The sequence below is a fragment of the Pithys albifrons genome, chromosome 7 (assembly GCF_047495875.1).
Source record: "Pithys albifrons albifrons isolate INPA30051 chromosome 7, PitAlb_v1, whole genome shotgun sequence".
In the NCBI taxonomy this organism is placed as follows: domain Eukaryota; kingdom Metazoa; phylum Chordata; class Aves; order Passeriformes; family Thamnophilidae; genus Pithys; species Pithys albifrons.
The window spans coordinates 58,319,159-58,335,500 of record NC_092464.1 but is presented as its reverse complement, the minus strand read 5'-3'; the positions used below and the strand labels follow the sequence as shown (position 1 = coordinate 58,335,500).

The following is a 16,342-nucleotide window of genomic DNA, read 5'->3' as shown; positions in this document are numbered from 1 at the left end:
TTCCTAAAGCTGAAGGAACTGTGAAAAGGAATTAAGGAAACTTCATCCAGCCAAGCCAGGCTTTTGTCAGCATCTGAGCTGCCTGCACAGAGCCTTTGCCTCCCTGCAATCATGGCCTCCAGGGATCTGCTGGAAGGAGTCCCTGAGGAGGCTTTGTCAGGAATGGCCCAGGGGGGGGAGCTCCTTAATGTTTCAAGGGTCTGCAGGTTTTTCAAACTGATTTGGGCTTTGCTTTTGACTTTGTGTCTCTGAAAGGTTTGTGCAATTATGGCTTCCTGTGACCTGCTGTAGAGAATCCCTTGAGATTCTTTTGTCAATAACCACACTCAGTGGGGCTCATTAATGCTTCGAGGTACTCAGGGTTTATTAAAGTATTCTTTTTGACACTAAGTCCATGAGAGATTTATGGAATTATAGCCTCCAATTATCTGCTTTAATTAGTTCCTTGAGAGGTTTTGTCAGTAATGACACTCAGTGGAGCTCATTAGTTCTTCAAAGTGCTTCAGTTTTTTAGGGCTAGTTGGGCTTTCCTTTTGATACTGAGTTTTTGAGAGGTTTGTGCAATCATGGCCTCCAATGATCTCCTCCAGTGAGCCCATGAGAAGCCTGTCCTGGCAATGAGGTTGCCTTTTCAGCTCCATAACTCCCTGCAGTGTCACAATGGCCTTTTGCTTCTATGGTATCTCATGTTGTCCTCAGGTTCCTTGTGCTCCGTAGGTATCTGCAGTGTGTCAGGGGCCCCTTGGATCCATGAGGTCTGTGGTGCTCCAGAATTCCTTTGGTTCCATGACACCCTGCAGTTTGACAATGACCATTTGACCCTGAAGTGTCAGAATTACCCCTGGATTCAATGAGGTTCCACAGTTTCTCAGGGTTCCTTTGATTCCATGAGACCCCACATGTCAGATGGGCCCCTTGGTTCCAGGAGGTTCTGTGGTGTTTCCATGGGGTTCCACACTGTCCTTGCTGGAACACACCTGGTTGGATGTTGCCCCACCTGCAGAGCTGCCTCTGGCTCTGGGGTCCCAGCACAGCAAGGACATGGAGCTGTTGGAGCGAGTCCAGAGGAGGTACCAAGATGATCAGAGGGATGGAGCAGCTCTGCCATGAGGGAAGGCTGAGAGAATTGGGATTGTACAGCCTGGAGAAGGGAAGACCTTTGGGGTGACCTAATTGTGGCCTTCCAGGACTTAAGGGAACCAACAAGGAAGTTAGAAAGAGACTATTTACACGGGCCTGGAGTGACAGGACAAGGGGGAATGTCTTCACCCTGATAGAGGAAAGGGTTAGATGAGATATTAGGAAGAAATTCTTTATGGTGAGTGTGGTGAGGCCCTGGCACAGGTTGCTCAGAGAAGTTCTGGCTGCACCATCCCTGGAAGTTGTTCAAGGTCATGTTGGATGGGGCTCTGAACAACTTGGTCTAGTGAAAGCTGTCCCTGCCCATGATGGAGGTCGGAATGAGCTGTTCTTTAAGGTTCCTCCCAACACAAACCATTCTGTGATTCTGTGACTGGTGGGGGATGTGGTGGTTGGGGCCATCTTGGGCACAGAGACACTGAATGGCAGCATTTTCCATTTGGGTGAGGAAGGAGGGGGCAGCAGAACTGACACCTGGCACTGATGGTGGGCAGAGTGTGGCCTGCCTGGGAGATTGATTGATGGAATCCCTTGGGAGTCAGTCCTAAAGAACAGAGGAGACCAGGAAGGCTGGGCCTGCTTTAAGAAGGCAATATTAAGCTCCAGGAACAGGCTGTGTCCCCATGTACCCTAAAAGAAATGAGGGGGCTTTATTAAACAGAGAACTTAGTTTGGAACTCAGGGGGAAAAATAGAGAGTATATTACCTGTGGAAGGAGGGACAGAAATCCTGGGGTACTACAGGGGTCTCGGGATCCGAATCGGGAAGCAGCTCCCGGGAAATAATCCAGAGTGGTGGAAAATTGCCAAAAGCCTTTACTTTCGGTTTGGGACTAGGTATAAGGACAAGGATGAGGGAGTGGCTTGGCAAAAGGGGTGTAAACTTGAAAGAGGTTTGACAATGCAAGAGTCAATAACTTAACACAATCAATAACAAGTCCCTTGGGGGTTGACTCCGGGACGGGGGTTCCAAACTGGTGGAGAAGGTGAAACCGCGTGGCGGTAGCGAGGTCATGGCGGGTGCAACCCGGCTCTGCCGGCCGGCCGTGCGTCTCTGTCTGGCCGGGACTCGCCGCAGCCCATTGTTGGGTCCCCAGAGCCAGCACCGGTCCAGCCGGGCCCGTGCCACACCGCACAGCCCGGCGCTGGGGGCCCTGGGGGGTCCATAACCCACACAAACTCCACCGGGGCCAGCGCCATCCATGGCAGCTTTTACGCAGCTTTTATCTGCCGCGGCACTGTGTGGCGCTGCTATCGCTACACCTCAGCCGATCCCAGGGCCGGCGGCTCCCCCCGGGGCGCCACCACCACCAGCCGCCCCCACCCGAACACGTGGGCAGGGGGAGCCCCCCCAGCGGGGGCAGTCCCGGACTTGGTGGGGACCGGGCAGGATCCCTTGATGTCACCATGGAAACACAGGGACGAAGCCTCCCCGGGAAGCTTGGAACTCAATGCAGACTAACAGAACCAGGTTAGAACAGTGTGAAATAAACCTAAACTTCTGCCTGTTTCTTCCTCGTCTTCCAGGGAAGGAATATCCACAGGCACACACACCAGTCTCACCAGTGTCTGGGCACAAAAAGGACACAAGACCTGGTGATTTGTGGTTCCAACTCCAGTGAAACTTGAACCGCCCTCTGTTCCCAGAACACAGAGTTCTTTTGTCCCAGAGATTTCTTGGGAATGGAGGGATTAAGAAAATGGGACAGGCAATTAGGTCAGTTGCAGGGCATGGCCAGGGACGGTTACTGACCAGTCACCTGTTTGCACATGATCAGCTCCTTCCATCCCCTTTTCTCTCTCTTTACTCACACCTGTTCCTTCACAAATCACTTTGATCTTTCCCTAGACTTCCCATGACAAGTCTTGCACTGTCCCCAAATGCACATTCTGGCTGCCCATCCTGACTCTCAGTACCTGAGTGAGAAAACCCCCAACCTCAGCTGCAAGGCCATCACTGATCACTTGGGGAGCCTTTCATGCAGAGATGTTGGAAATCTCTATTGGTTTCATGGAAACTTTTGAATTTTGAAAGGTTCCTCCAAAAACATAGAACCTCATAACCCTAAAATGCCAATTTTTCCATTTTCACAAAGTATTGGGGATTAGGTCACATTAAAATGCCAACATGGTGCATGTAGGTATTTGCAGCCCTGTGGAGAAGGAACTGGGGACATAGGAATAAAAGAATAATAAAACTTTTTGGGCTGGAAGAGAGCTAAAACAACCACTAGTCCAAGTCCACTTCCATTAGCCAGGGACACCTTCCACAAGTTCAGACTGCACAAAAATCCCACCCTTGGACAGCTTCACAGATGGGGTTTCCACTTTGTAAGCTGGCCCAGGTTCCTGCCACCCTCAGCACAAAATATTTCTTCCTTAAATCCAGTGCAAATCTCCACTCTGATGCCGAAGTGGTTTCTGATTCTTCACTTTTATAGATTTGAAGAACACAGTAACTGTAGCAAATGTAGTGTTCATATTTGTAACAGCTTAAGTTCATTGTTTATACATCCTAACCCCTACCACAGACTCGTAGCTCAAATTCTTTTAGCTCTTTAGGCTCTCTTCAAGATGCAAGAGGTGCAGACTATCAGAAAGGCCTGCAGAACAAGACCAAACATAAACCAACAACCTTGAGTCTAAGAACACTGGAAAAACTCCAAAGCCCGAGGAAGAAGCGAATGAAGACAGAGGGTCCCAGTGACCCCAGCCCCCAAATCCTGGGAGATGGCACAGGGGTGGGACTGGGGCTGGACTGAGAGATGTGCAAACTGGGGATTGGGTGGGCAATATTATAAAAACCATGGAAATCAGTGTTCTGAGGAGAGGGTGCACGAAGATGTCATCATGTATTCCTAAAATCCCTAAGCCTGGACATTAAAGAATGTACCTTTTTATCTTATCCCACATTAACTTGGCTCAGAGTCCTGCTTTGTGGGGGGCACTCACGGCATCACCTCATTGAGTTCCAGTTCCTGTGCCTCGTTCTGCCAATACAACCCTTGGCAGAAAGTGTCACTCTGTTTCTCCTGCACTAAGAGCACCACATTTTCATGGCTAAACATCTTGGATAGGGACCAGAGAGGGGTTGGGAGGCCTCAAGCACAAGCTGTGGGACAAGTGGTGTGGAGATTTCAGAAGGAACAGGAGAAACTTGAGAGGACTTCAAGGGCAACTGGGGAGGTCCAGACTGCACACAAGGAGAAAGGAATTTCCACTCCAGGGCATTGCTGTGGTGCAACATAATACCCTGTAAGAGGTCTGGGTCAGCCCGAGGCTTTGTGTTCCAAGGCAGAGCCAGGGAGGAGGGAGAGATGTCAGTGCAGGAAGGGGCCAGCGAGGTGGGGCAGCCGGGGGATGCCAACAACCTGCAGGGAAAGGGGCAGGGCATGGACACCGTAGGACAGCCTGGGCTGGAGAGGAGACAGGGATGTGCAGAAGCTGAAAGGCCCCAAGAGAGCCAACTTGTGCAGGCCTTTGGCCATGGCTGCTGTGTGTGCCCCTGATGGCATGAGGAGACAAGTGAGCCTTGCAGCCCTGGGGCCTCATTGCCTCCTTGTCCCTGCTCAGCAGCCTGGGAGGTGCCACCCCATCCTCCTGCCCTTGGCATTGCACATCCCACACCCCAGTGCCCCAGGAAGGGCCTGGAGGAACGAGGGAGGGCCAAGATCTCCCTTCCCAGGTCCTGGGGTTCAGGCCTTAAGCCCTTTGAATTCTGAAACACATCCAGTTTTATTAAACATGAGAGTCATCTTTCCCTTCCTTGTCTATACTTGCCATCACTCCTTCCAGTTTTATGCTCTATCTGGAATCTGGGGACACTTTCTCAGTCTTGTCTCTTAATTGGACCCATTAGCACTACAAGAAACTTCAGTGTTTCAATGTCAATTTGAGTTCTTGAGAAGTTGTTTGAAGTTACTCTGATGGACTGAGTTTAATATAAACAACAGAAACCCCCCAGAGGGCCATTAAATGCCCTGGGCTGTTGCTGTGCTGCTGAGCTGGGCCGGGCTCCTGGCACACAGGGAGCTCCTGGCAAGCGGGCAGCGCTGCAGAGAGACAGCTCTGCCCAGGAGCAGCTCCTGTGCACAGCCCAGCAGGGCTCAGGGCACTGCCAGGGCAGCTCAGGGACACCAGCAGGGCACAGACAGAGCTTAAAGGGGCTCAGCATTGGGAGGATGACTGAGAGCTCATGGAGGAGAAATCTTTGCAGTGCTGGACACGGTGAGTGTGTGGGTGCAGGGCAATGCAGGGGCAGCTCCTGGAGGCATCTCCTAAAGCTGGCCCAGCCCCATCTGGTGGGATGTGTGGGGAGGGGGCTGTTGGGGGACACTTTGGAATAGCTGTGGAGCTGGGGGTGCAGCCAGGGGTGCCCAGGGCTGTGGTGCAGAGCAGGGTCCTGCAGCCCAGGGTGCTGTGCTGGGGCAGGGACTCTGCTGCCTGCCAGGGTCAGCTCTCAGCCAGCCTGGGGAGCTGCTCACAGGGCTGGGGAGAAGGAACAAACCATGATGGGTGAGGGCAGGATCCTTCCACTCTTAGGGTGCTGAAGGTGGCTGGTTGCTCACAGCTCCAAATCACAACAGGACATTCAAGAATGGAGTTTTAAAGAAGCACAGAAGGACTTGTGACACATGACTGGAATTGATACTGCTCTTTATGTCTTCTGCTCTGGCTTGCCCAGGTAGGCAATGGGACACAGAAATTAATTTCTCAATCCAGCAGCAGGCACACAAATTCCAACCTTTTACAATGACAACTGAATAAAACAGGGAATGTGAGAAATCACCACACTGTGCCCTACAGGCACCATCAGTGTCCCTTTTCCGGCCTCCTCAGGGTTGCTCTGACATTGCCATTGGAACCTGCACAGGTATTTTACTCTGCAATCAGCTCTGAGGCACCATGAATGGAAGTGCAGGGCAGGTGGGAAACAGAGCAGTCAGCACTGTATCTGTCTGTGCTGTCTCAACTAAACCACCGAGAGCTGAGCACTATTATCTGTCCCATCCTAAGGATGTTCACACTATTGTTCACTAAAAATTAGAATTTCTACACTTAAAATACCTTTTGTCAGATATGAGAGTAGGAAAATACAATCAAACATCCAGAACAAAAACCTCAGACAAAATCACTATTAAGTTCAGCTAAGCCTCTACTTTTCAGCCCAGGATCTTATGCTACAAGAGCAGAGAGTGAAATTTTCTTACACCTGGCACTCCTTGTGAGTACTGGAGCTTTCAGAAGCAGCTTCCATGTACCCATTGGAGCAGGGCTGAACTAACTCCTTGGAGCAGCACAGTCAGCCCAGAGGGAGAAAAAGCATCTGGAATTGGAGGAGTGTGCAGGGAATTCTATGAGATATTGGCTGGTTTTGCCCTGAGAAATCTGTCCTAAATTGTCTCTATCTTTTCCTTCTTGGACAGTGCTCCATGCCCAGAGAAAGCTCATGAGTAACAGCAGTTCCATCAGCCAGTTCCTCCTCCTGCCATTGGCAGACACGCGGCAGCTGCAGCTCCTGCACTTGTGGCTCTTCCTGGGCATCTCCCTGGCTGCCCTCCTGGGCAACGGCCTCATCATCAGCGCCGTAGCCTGCGACCACCACCTGCACACCCCCATGCACTTCTTCCTGCTCAACCTGTCCCTCACAGACCTGGGCTGCATCTGCACCATTGTCCCCAAAGCCATTCACAACTCCCTCTGGGACACCACAACCATCTCCTACATGGGATGTGCTGCACAGCTCTTCTTTGTATTCTTTCTTATGGGAACAGAGTTTTTCCTCCTCACCATCATGTGCTACGACCGCTACGTTGCCATCTGCAAACCCCTGCACTACGGGACCCTCCTGGGCAGCAGAGCTTGTGCCCACATGGCAGCAGCTGCCTGGGCCAGTGGCTTTCTCAATGCTCTGCTGCACACAGTTAATACATTTTCCCTGCCCCTGTGCAAGGGCAATGCCCTTGGCCAGTTCTTTTGTGAAATCCCTCAGATCCTCAAGCTCTCCTGCTCACACTCCTACCTCAGGGAACTTGGGCTCATGGTGATTAGTGCCGGTTTAGTTTTTTGTTGCTTTGTTTTCATAGTTTTCTCTTATGTGCAGATCTTCAGAGCTGTGCTGAGGATCCCCTCTGAGCAGGGACGGCACAAAGCCTTTTCCATGTGCCTCCCTCACCTGGCCGTGGTCTCCCTGTTTGTCAGCACTGCTGTGTTTGCCCACCTGAAGCCTCCCTTCATGTCCTCCCCATCCCTGGATGTGGCACTGTCAGTTCTGTACTCAGTGGTGACTCCAGCAATAAATCCCGTCATTTACAGCCTGAGGAACCAGGAGCTCAAGGGTGCTGTGAGGAAAATGATGACCAGATGCTCTCCAGATGCATGACACTAACTTTTGTTTTCTGCATAGTATTCAGAATGGAACTCATTTCAGGTCCATCCTGCCTTCTCAGCATTTTGATGGGGGGCGTTGGTTCATCTTGTCATGAGTTTGTGCACAATTAAAATTTTTAATTAACCTCCATTCAAGTCCAATATCCACCTTTTGTATTTGACCCAGAGACTGTCTAAATGAGAATAAAGGACTGTGGAGTCACTTGTTTGATCCTTCTTAGGCATTCACAAAGGACAGGTCACTGCAGGACAGTCCATGTTTACAGAGAGGAGGGGTCTGTTCAGAGCTGCCTTTTCCACTTCCACACTCTCCTTCTGAGCCCCTGTGTTGGTCCAAGGCCTTGGTCCTCTGCCAGGTTGGTCACGTCGTGCTGTGTGTCTGTCCTGGGATCACAGACAGGGACAGGCCATGGGCACTGCTGTGACACAGCTGGGCTGCACAACAGCAGCTCCATCAGGAAAGGGATTCTCCTGAGGACAGGGCAGAAAGGCTTTGGGCTTCCTCCAACGTTGTTCTTAAGAACATGCCAAAGGAAGAGACATTCAAAAGTCTCCTTGTGCAGCTTTGTCCTCCCTGGGGCTCAGTGTGATGAGATGATTGTCCAGTTTGGTCCTCAAGGGACTCAGTTCTGCTTCAGGTTTTGCTTGCTGGTGACCAGTGTCCATGCAGACAGGAAATGGTTTTATGATGATCCATCCTGGGTTTCCATGGCTTGTGACAGGGGTGATGGCAGGTGAATGTTTTTCCAAACAGACTTGGAAGCTGCCAGGAGAACTCAGGGGACCTGCAAGGACAATTTGTGCAGGGAATCAGCAGGAAAGTTTTGGCACTGATCATGAGTCTGTTCAGCTTGGTGTGATCCAGAGATAAAATTTTAAAGTCTTGGTGTGAACTGGCAAATGGCTCTTCATGGATAATAGGCTGGATCCAGTTAAGGCCCCAGACCCATCTCCCAGTACTGAAACAAGGCAGGGCCCCTCTGAGCGCCTTCCATGGTCACACAAGAGCTTGTGTGGCAGGGGGTCAGTGGCAGGGACCACCATCAGCTGGCTCTGCCTCCCAGCCTGACCAGCAAGCCCAGCAGAGCCCCCCCCATGGTCCCAGGCACCACAGCCCCTGTGCCCTGCAGAGCAGCACCCCCAGCTCAGGGGCTGTGGGGAGCACGGGGAGGGGCTGCAGGAATGGCTGGTCAGGCCAGCACAGACGTGTTCCCCTGAGGAAAGGCTCTGTGGGGAGATGGGATGTGCCAGGAGAAGAGCAGGACAGGCTGTGTGTGCAGAGGAGCCATGGAAAGAGGCTGTCCTGTCCCTGGGCCTGTAGGAGATGCCTGAGGAGCCCCAGCACTGATTCTCTTCTGCTGTCCTGGGGAGTGGGGCTGGCCCTGGGGCTGCAGGAGATGCCTGAGATGATGGTCTCCTGAACATTCCAGACACAGAATCACTGTCCCTGACCTCCATTGCCTCCATTTCTTGCTGCAGGGCCAGACATGATTGTGCTACTCTGTGGGGCTGGGGCTGGGGCAGGTGAATTGGTGGGACCAGGAAGGGGCAGGACTGGGCCATGCCAGGGAGAGGGAAACCCCAGTGTTGAGCTGAAGTGTGTGAGTGTGCAGGGTGGGGGCTCTGCAGGGCTGAGGTGCCTCCAGCCCCGGGCAGTGGCAGCAGGAGCCCAGGGAGACACTGCACCTGCTGCCAGGAACTGTCTGTGTGCGTGCAAGGGAAGGACTCGTGTCTCTGAACAGCCCTGGGAGTATGAGCAGGGCATGAGCCCAGCTCAGGTGTGGGCACCTGTCAGAGCCCTGACATTTCTGGGTGTGACTGCAGGAACAACCTCCCTGTCCCAGGAACATTTATCTCACCAGCCTTGAGCATGCCCATTGCAAATGTCCATGTCTCCTCCATCCCTCTCATCTGCCTTTATGACCCTTTCTTCCCACACCAGGAAACAGCCTGGGGGAATCTCCCCTGTGCAGTCAGAGAGGCTCTGTGAGCAGGAGTGACAGTGTTCTCCAGAAGGTGCATTTGTCCCCTTTGACATGGCCCAGAGCTCAGGACTGTGAAAACATTCCCAGGCACACACAGCTTGGAGAGATCTTGGAAGGCAAATTGGGAGAGGAAGAAGAGAAGAGGCAAAATTAGGGATATGAAACCATCCCAAAGAAGTTCAGTAGCTCCTCTGAGCAATGTTTCTGCATTCAAAACACTGGTAGGAAATGTACTCTGATAAAAAGCTGAACAAATAATTTCAGATAGACAGTGAGTGAATCAGATTAATAGAACAAGTGTGTGGTGTTGTCAGGAAAAAGAAAATTATGAAAAAATCTTGAAATTAAAAATAAACAAACAACACATCATAATGATAGGTCAGGAAGTCTTCAACAATTATCAGGATTTCTTGTCTGCAGAGGTTTCAACTACCTCCTAAAACCCACACTCCTGGCTTCAGGCCATGACTTCCCAGAGCAGTCACAGAGTTGGCCACTGCCCCAGAGATGCCCCAGGGCAGCTCAAGGACCCAAGTGTGAAAAGTCCCCCAGATTGTCTGTGAGTCCTTCTGGAGCAGGAGCTGCTGGGCAGGATGGACCAGCTGGGGAGGGGCAGGGAATCCCCCCCTGCAGCACTGCTGGCCAGGCTGAGGAGGGTCCTCTCCAGCACAGCAGAACATCCTGTCCCCTTGGGTGCTGGGCCGTCAGGTTTGTTCCCAGAACTGACTGACCAAGCTGGGCAGGCAGATGCTCAGGGGTCATGAAGGGTGTCACAAAGCTGAGCCCATCCAGCTGAAGGATTTGGGAAGGTCAGGAGGAACTGGGACAAAAGTGAAGGGATATTTGGGGGAGGGAAGGGGGGCTTGGCCAACAGAGAGGAAAGATTTTGGTGAGGTAAAACCAAGTTCAGGTGATGCTGAGGGTGTTGAAACACTGACTGTGCAAACACTCCTGATGGACCTTTACCTATAATTTGTGTACCATGGCAACTTCTGTGAGGATAACTTGATACTCCTAATTTCGCCCCAAGCAATCTTCTCTCAGGAACCAAAGGGACCCTGGGACTCTGGAAACTCATGGAATCAAGGGGTCACTGTGACAATTTAGGTCCTTATGTAGCCAAAGGAACCCTGGGACACTGTGGAAAGCCTTTGAACCAAGGGGCCATTCTGACACTTGGGAACCTCATGGAATCAAAGCTCCATTGTGACCCTGCAGGACCTCAAGGAAACAGAAGCCCATTGTGACCCTGTGGAGCCTCATGGAATCCAGGGATCATTGTGACACTCCAGGGCCTCATGGACTGCAAGGAACCCTGGGACACTGCAGAAATTCATGGAATCAAGGGGCCATTATGACACTGCCGGGTGTCATGGATTCAAAGGAATCCTGGAATATTTTGGAATCTGATGAAATCATTGTGCAATCGTAACACTGCAGAAACTTATGGAACCAAGAGGCAATTTTGACCTTTCAGGGCCTCATGGAACAAAAGGGACTCTGGGACTCTGTGGAAACTCACGGAAACAAGGGGCCATTGGGACACTGCAGGGCATGAATGTTTTGGCTACTGCTGAGCAGGGCTGGCACAGCCCTAGCACTGCAACGTTCCTTCCCAAACTGAGGGGAAGGTCCTGGGAAGGGACACAGCCAGGCCAGCTGAGCCAGAGTGACCAGAGGGATATTCCAGTCCATGGGATGTCAGCTCAGATATAAAAGATGAGGACAGGAGGAGGAAGGGGAGCATTTATTGTTTACAATGTTTGCCTGCTGAGCAGCTGCTCCGTGTGCTGAAGCCTGGCTTGCTGGGACATGGCCAGACATCACTGATGATGGGAAGTAGAGAATAAATCTTGTCATTTTCCTCTTTGTTTGTGTGCAGAGTTTGGCTTTTGCTTTAGTAAAGTGCCTTATCCCAACCCATGAGTCATTTTCCACCTTATTGTCTCTCCCGTGTCCATCTGGGAAGGGCAGTGACAGAGTGGGTTGATGGGCAGCCTGTAATTCTCCCCATTCTCATTTTGCTCTTCTTAAAGATGGGCTTGGCATCTGCCTTTTCCAAGGACCCCAGAACCTCTCAGATTGCTCTGGCCCTTTAGAGAGCACAGCCCAGAATCCCAGGCAAGGGTGATGCAGCAGTTCAGGAGCACTTGCAATGAACTGTCCAAGACCACTGAGATGGATCTCACTGGGCCAGTGGAGTTTGTTGCTGGAGTCACTCACAGAAATGTCAAGGTCCAGCAAGGCATCCACCTCTGAACTGGGATTGTGGGATTCTCATGCACCCAGGGGTGATCAGAGAGTCTTTCCCTTTTACACCCATGGGGAGATCGTTGCAGGAGTCACAGTCTCTCCCTGGGCTCTCACTGCCACTGCTGGGGGCTGGAGGCACCTCAGCCCTGTGGGGTGTCACCTGCTCTGCCCCTCTCTAAGATGCCCCACGGCCTGAGGGATGGACACAGTGGGAGCTCTGTGCTCAGAAGCACATCCCAGTGCTGCATCCTGGGGGTTTTCCAGGGGATGTGGGGCCCAGAGTGAAGTGACCTCGAGACACTGTGTGTCCCACAGCCCTTCCCAGCACCTCCAGGATTAGCTGATGGTCTTTGTGTTCTCTTGGGTTCATCTCCCCCACACACACACTGTGCATGCTGAAGTCTCCTCTGTACAATTGCAGCATGGCCTTGTGAGCTGCTCATTTGGTGTCCTCATGGAGGGACAAACAACCTGTCAGTGGTGGGTGAGAGGCCAGTTCTGGGAATGGTGTTTGCAGGGAGTGATCTGTGACAATTGCCCTGGGGCCCCTTGCCCAGGGTGTCCAGGAAACAAAGACAAAGCCCAGACCCTGCTCTGCTGCTCCTTCAGGTGTGTCCCTGGAGGCCTGGCTGTGGAAGGGACACTGCTGTGCCCTCTCCTGCTCTCACACACTTTGGCTCTTCACTGTGCTTTTCTGCAACAGGGCAGTTTCCTAGCTCTTGACAGCTTATGAGAAGACACCAGTTCCTTACAGCCCCAGGGCTTGTCACCTCCTCACCCACTCCATAGAGCTGTGGAGGTGTCCTACTGCTCTCCTGCACTCCCCATTCCACACCCCACATCACTCTGCTCCAGGAGCATCCTGTGAGGAACCAGAGATGGGTGGCAGGGCTTGGCTGTCCTGCTTGGCAAAGTCCATCAGGCACTTTCACAGCCACATTCCACAGTCCATTTTCCATCTGTAACCACTGACTCTGAGCTGCTGCTTCCCCAGCCCCAGGGAGGGTCTTCTTGTCTGAGCAACGACATCTTCAACTCAGGTTATTAAGGGTCCTGTCCAACTGGATCCTGAAAGTTTCCATGGATAAGGCATTACCACTCTGGGCAAGCTGTGCCAGCGTTTCACCACCCTCACTATAAAAAAGTTTCTTTATATCCAGATCAAATCTGCCCCCATTTAGTTTAAAACCACTATCTCTAGTCTCATCCCAACTATGTCTAGGCCCTAAAAAAGATTGTCCCCATCTTTCTTAGAGGCCTCTGTGGTGGTGCATCCTCCTCGCATTGAAAGGGATTGGATATGAGTGTTTCACTCACAGCAAGGAGAATATTGGATGGGCACCTTTACACACACAGACACTGATGTGTCCACACATCTCTGCCCTCATGTGTGTGTGTGTAAATTGACTGTGGTATGAATGTTGTTATTGTGAATTTATAAGGAAGTCGCTAAAATTGTAGCAAATGCTGTGGAATTCCTTGATCCCTTGATATTGGTCATTAATTAAGTGGTGTTAATGCCTTTCCCCCCTTATTTCTTGTTTCCAAATCCTTTTCACCCTGATCCTCTTGCATTCCATGTCTCTTTTTAGATAATTCCATTTTATAACAGGAATATAATGTTTTGTGAGGTCCACCTTGAAATTTTCCTCCTCAACTAAACTAGGAAACAACTCCAATTAGCTGTAGAAGTCTTGAATACCTGCAGACAATAAAAGAAATGTAAAGAAGTTGTTATTTGAATGATCGCCACAGTGTACTTGGAGCTGCATCCATGGTCCTGAGGTGCTGACAGAAAACTGAAGAAGCTGCTCAAGAAGTCAGAAGCCAAACTCCAAGTCCCTTGAAGCATCAATGGGCCCCACTGAAGGCAGGCACTGACAAAGCCTCCCCAGGGACTCCTTAGAGCAGATCCTTGGAGGCCCTGATTGCAGGGAGACAAAGGCTCTGTGCAGGCACCTGCAATGCTGAGAAAACCCTGGGCTGGTTGGAGGAAGCACAAAGGCCAAGGCCTGAGCCCCAGGCCCTGGGACAGCAGGTCCTGCCCCTCACAGGTGGCTCAGGGCTGTTTGTGGGGCAGTGGGATGGGAGGGGGAGGAACAACAAATGTCAAAACCTGTGCAACCCCTCCCAGCCTCCTCAGGGAGGGCTGAAAGAGAAACAAAGTCCAGAATAACAAAGGAAAGTTCTTTGTGGTGACCTCAGTGGCAGAGGCACCTGCCAGAGCCCAGAGGACAAAGGCCTGGGTGCCTTTGTGCCTTCCAGCCCTGCCAGAGCCCTTGGCCATCTGTCCTGCAGCCTGTCCTGCCCTGTCCCTGCTGCTCCTCTGGCCTTGCAGGCTGCACACACCCATCCTGCTTTGCCACCAGCCCTCCCAGCAGCATTTCTGTGTCCTCACTGATGTCTCTGCACCATCTCTGGCTGTTCCCTGGAACACAAAGCCATGGGATGATACTGACTCCCTCTTGGTGAAACCTTCCACCAGAAGGCTCCTCTCTGAGTGACATTTCTTTTTCCTCCCTTCCACTCAGAAACTTCCAAGCTGCATTTTGTGACTTTCCTTCTCTTTCCAGTACCAAGAAGAGCTCTGTCATCCTGGAAGAATCACAGAACATGCTGAGTTTCAAGTGGCCTGTAAGGATAATTGAGTCCAACACTTAGCCCTGCACAGGACCATCCATAGGAGTGAAACCATGTGAGGATCATCCAAACTCTCCTTGAACTCTGTCGGGCTTGGAGCTGTGACCAGTGCCCCAGGGTGACTGTTCAATGCCCAATCAGATCTTCCTTGAGCCCTCTCCAGTTCATCCTCATTCTTCCACAATGGGGAACCTCAAACCCAGACACATCAGTCCAGATGTGTTACCCCAGGGCTCAGTCCAAGGGGGTGACACCTCCCTTGTCTGGGTGGCCACACTTCCCCCAAGGCAGCCTCATGTCCAGTTGTCCTTATTCACTTTGATCCTGAGCCCCTGTGCCTCAGGAAATCCCTCACACAGCCCAGGCCCTTCTCCTCAGGGTCACTCCAGAGCTGTTCAGGTCCCTGCCCTCATCTCTGGGTCATTGTGCCCCCAGGGCAGGACTGGCCTCTTTGCCTTCTAAAACTCCAGCAGGTTTGTGTTGCCAGAGCCCAGAGCTCCTCAGGGCCCCTGAGAGGGACTCTCAGCTGGGGCAGCTCTCAGGGTGTGTGCACAGGTGGCTCAGCTGCCTCTGGGTGCCCAAGGCTGCTGCTGCCTGTCAGGGAGGTGACAGATGTGACCTGGCAGCCCCTTCCCAGCCATGGCCCCCTGGAGATGCTGAGGCACAGCTGACTCCTCACAGCATTGCCACCCATCTGCTCCTTGTGTGCCATGAGCTGATCAGGTCCAGGTCACCTCACATTCCTCTCCAACACCTTGTGCCTGCTCTGGGCCCTCAAGGTCCTTGTCCTGCTCCCAAGGGCTGTTTGGGAGTAGTTAATGGTCAAGGGTTGGGGTTTAGAGCTCAGGGTAGGGATTAGGCAGAAGTTTAGGGATGTTTGGGGTTCTGCTGACAGAGTGTGGTTCATGATTAGGGGGAAAGATTTTTGGTCTGGGTTAGGATTAAAGCTTGGGGGTTTCATAATAATACTGCAGGTGTAGGTTTGGGATGGGCATTAGAGTACAAATAAGAGTCTGGAGTGCTGGGTTTGGCCTTTTCCTTCGAGGTCAGATTGAGGTTTGGATTAGAGCAGTGGATTCCTTTGAATAGGAGTAGCGGCACTTTTAGGTTGGGGCTTGAGATCAGAAATTGCATAAAAGTCTGTCAGAAGTGTTTTCAAAGTCAGTGTTTCAGAACCCTCAGCACAACCTGAACCTGTTTTGACATCATCAAAATGTTTCCTCTCTGTTGTCCAAGCTCCTCTTTCCTTCCCCAATTATCTCAGTTCCTCGCAGTCTCCCCAGAACTCCCATCTGGATGGGCTCAGCTTGGTGATGACACTGTGCAACCTCATGGAGTCAAAGGGCCATTGTGACATGCTGGGCTTCATGGACAAAATAACTGAAATGTTTCAGAACCTTATGGAATCAAGGGGTCATTTTGACACTGCTGGGTGTCATGGAAATAAAGGAACCCCGGGACACTGAGGAGCCTTTTCAAATCAAGGGGCAATTGTGGCACCACAGGGCCTGATGGAGCCAAAGGAACTGAGGGATGCTGTTCAGCCTCATGAAATCAAGATGCCATAGGGACACTGGAACCTCATGGGATTAAGGGGCCATTGTGACATGCAGGAAAACCCATGGAAGAAAAGGGACCCTGAGTCATTTCAGAACCTCAGGAACAAAGGGGGCACTGGGACCCCAGAACTCCATGGGATCAGCAGACCCGCTGCCTCCCCCCCACTGCCACATGAACCAGAGTCGCGGCTCTGCCGCCCCTTGGGCCCCTCTGGAGTCAGCGTTTGCTTCAGCAGCACAACTTGTCTCGTATGAGGCATTTTCCAGATTTTGCTTTGTCTCCTCTTTCCTGTGGTTTTACTTTTTGTTCTTTGTTCCTCCAGGGGGGCAAAGGGGAATGGGAGGCACATGTTGATCAGCATTTCTATCTGTACAA

General features: G+C 51.7%; 1 protein-coding gene across 1 annotated transcript; it reads left to right on the top strand.

The window, feature by feature from the left end:
- The first annotated feature begins 6,933 nt into the window (after nt 1-6,933).
- Nucleotides 6,934-7,521, top strand: LOC139674680 (olfactory receptor 14J1-like). The gene has a single exon (XM_071561286.1). It carries the CDS (start codon nt 6,934-6,936, stop codon nt 7,519-7,521), a length of 588 nt encoding a protein of 195 aa, XP_071417387.1.
- The last annotated feature ends 8,821 nt before the right edge of the window (nt 7,522-16,342 follow it).

Coding starts and splice junctions, on each gene's coding strand:
- LOC139674680 (XM_071561286.1), top strand. CDS start 6,934: ATGTGCTACGACCGCTACGTTGCCATCTGCAAACCCCTGCACTACGGG.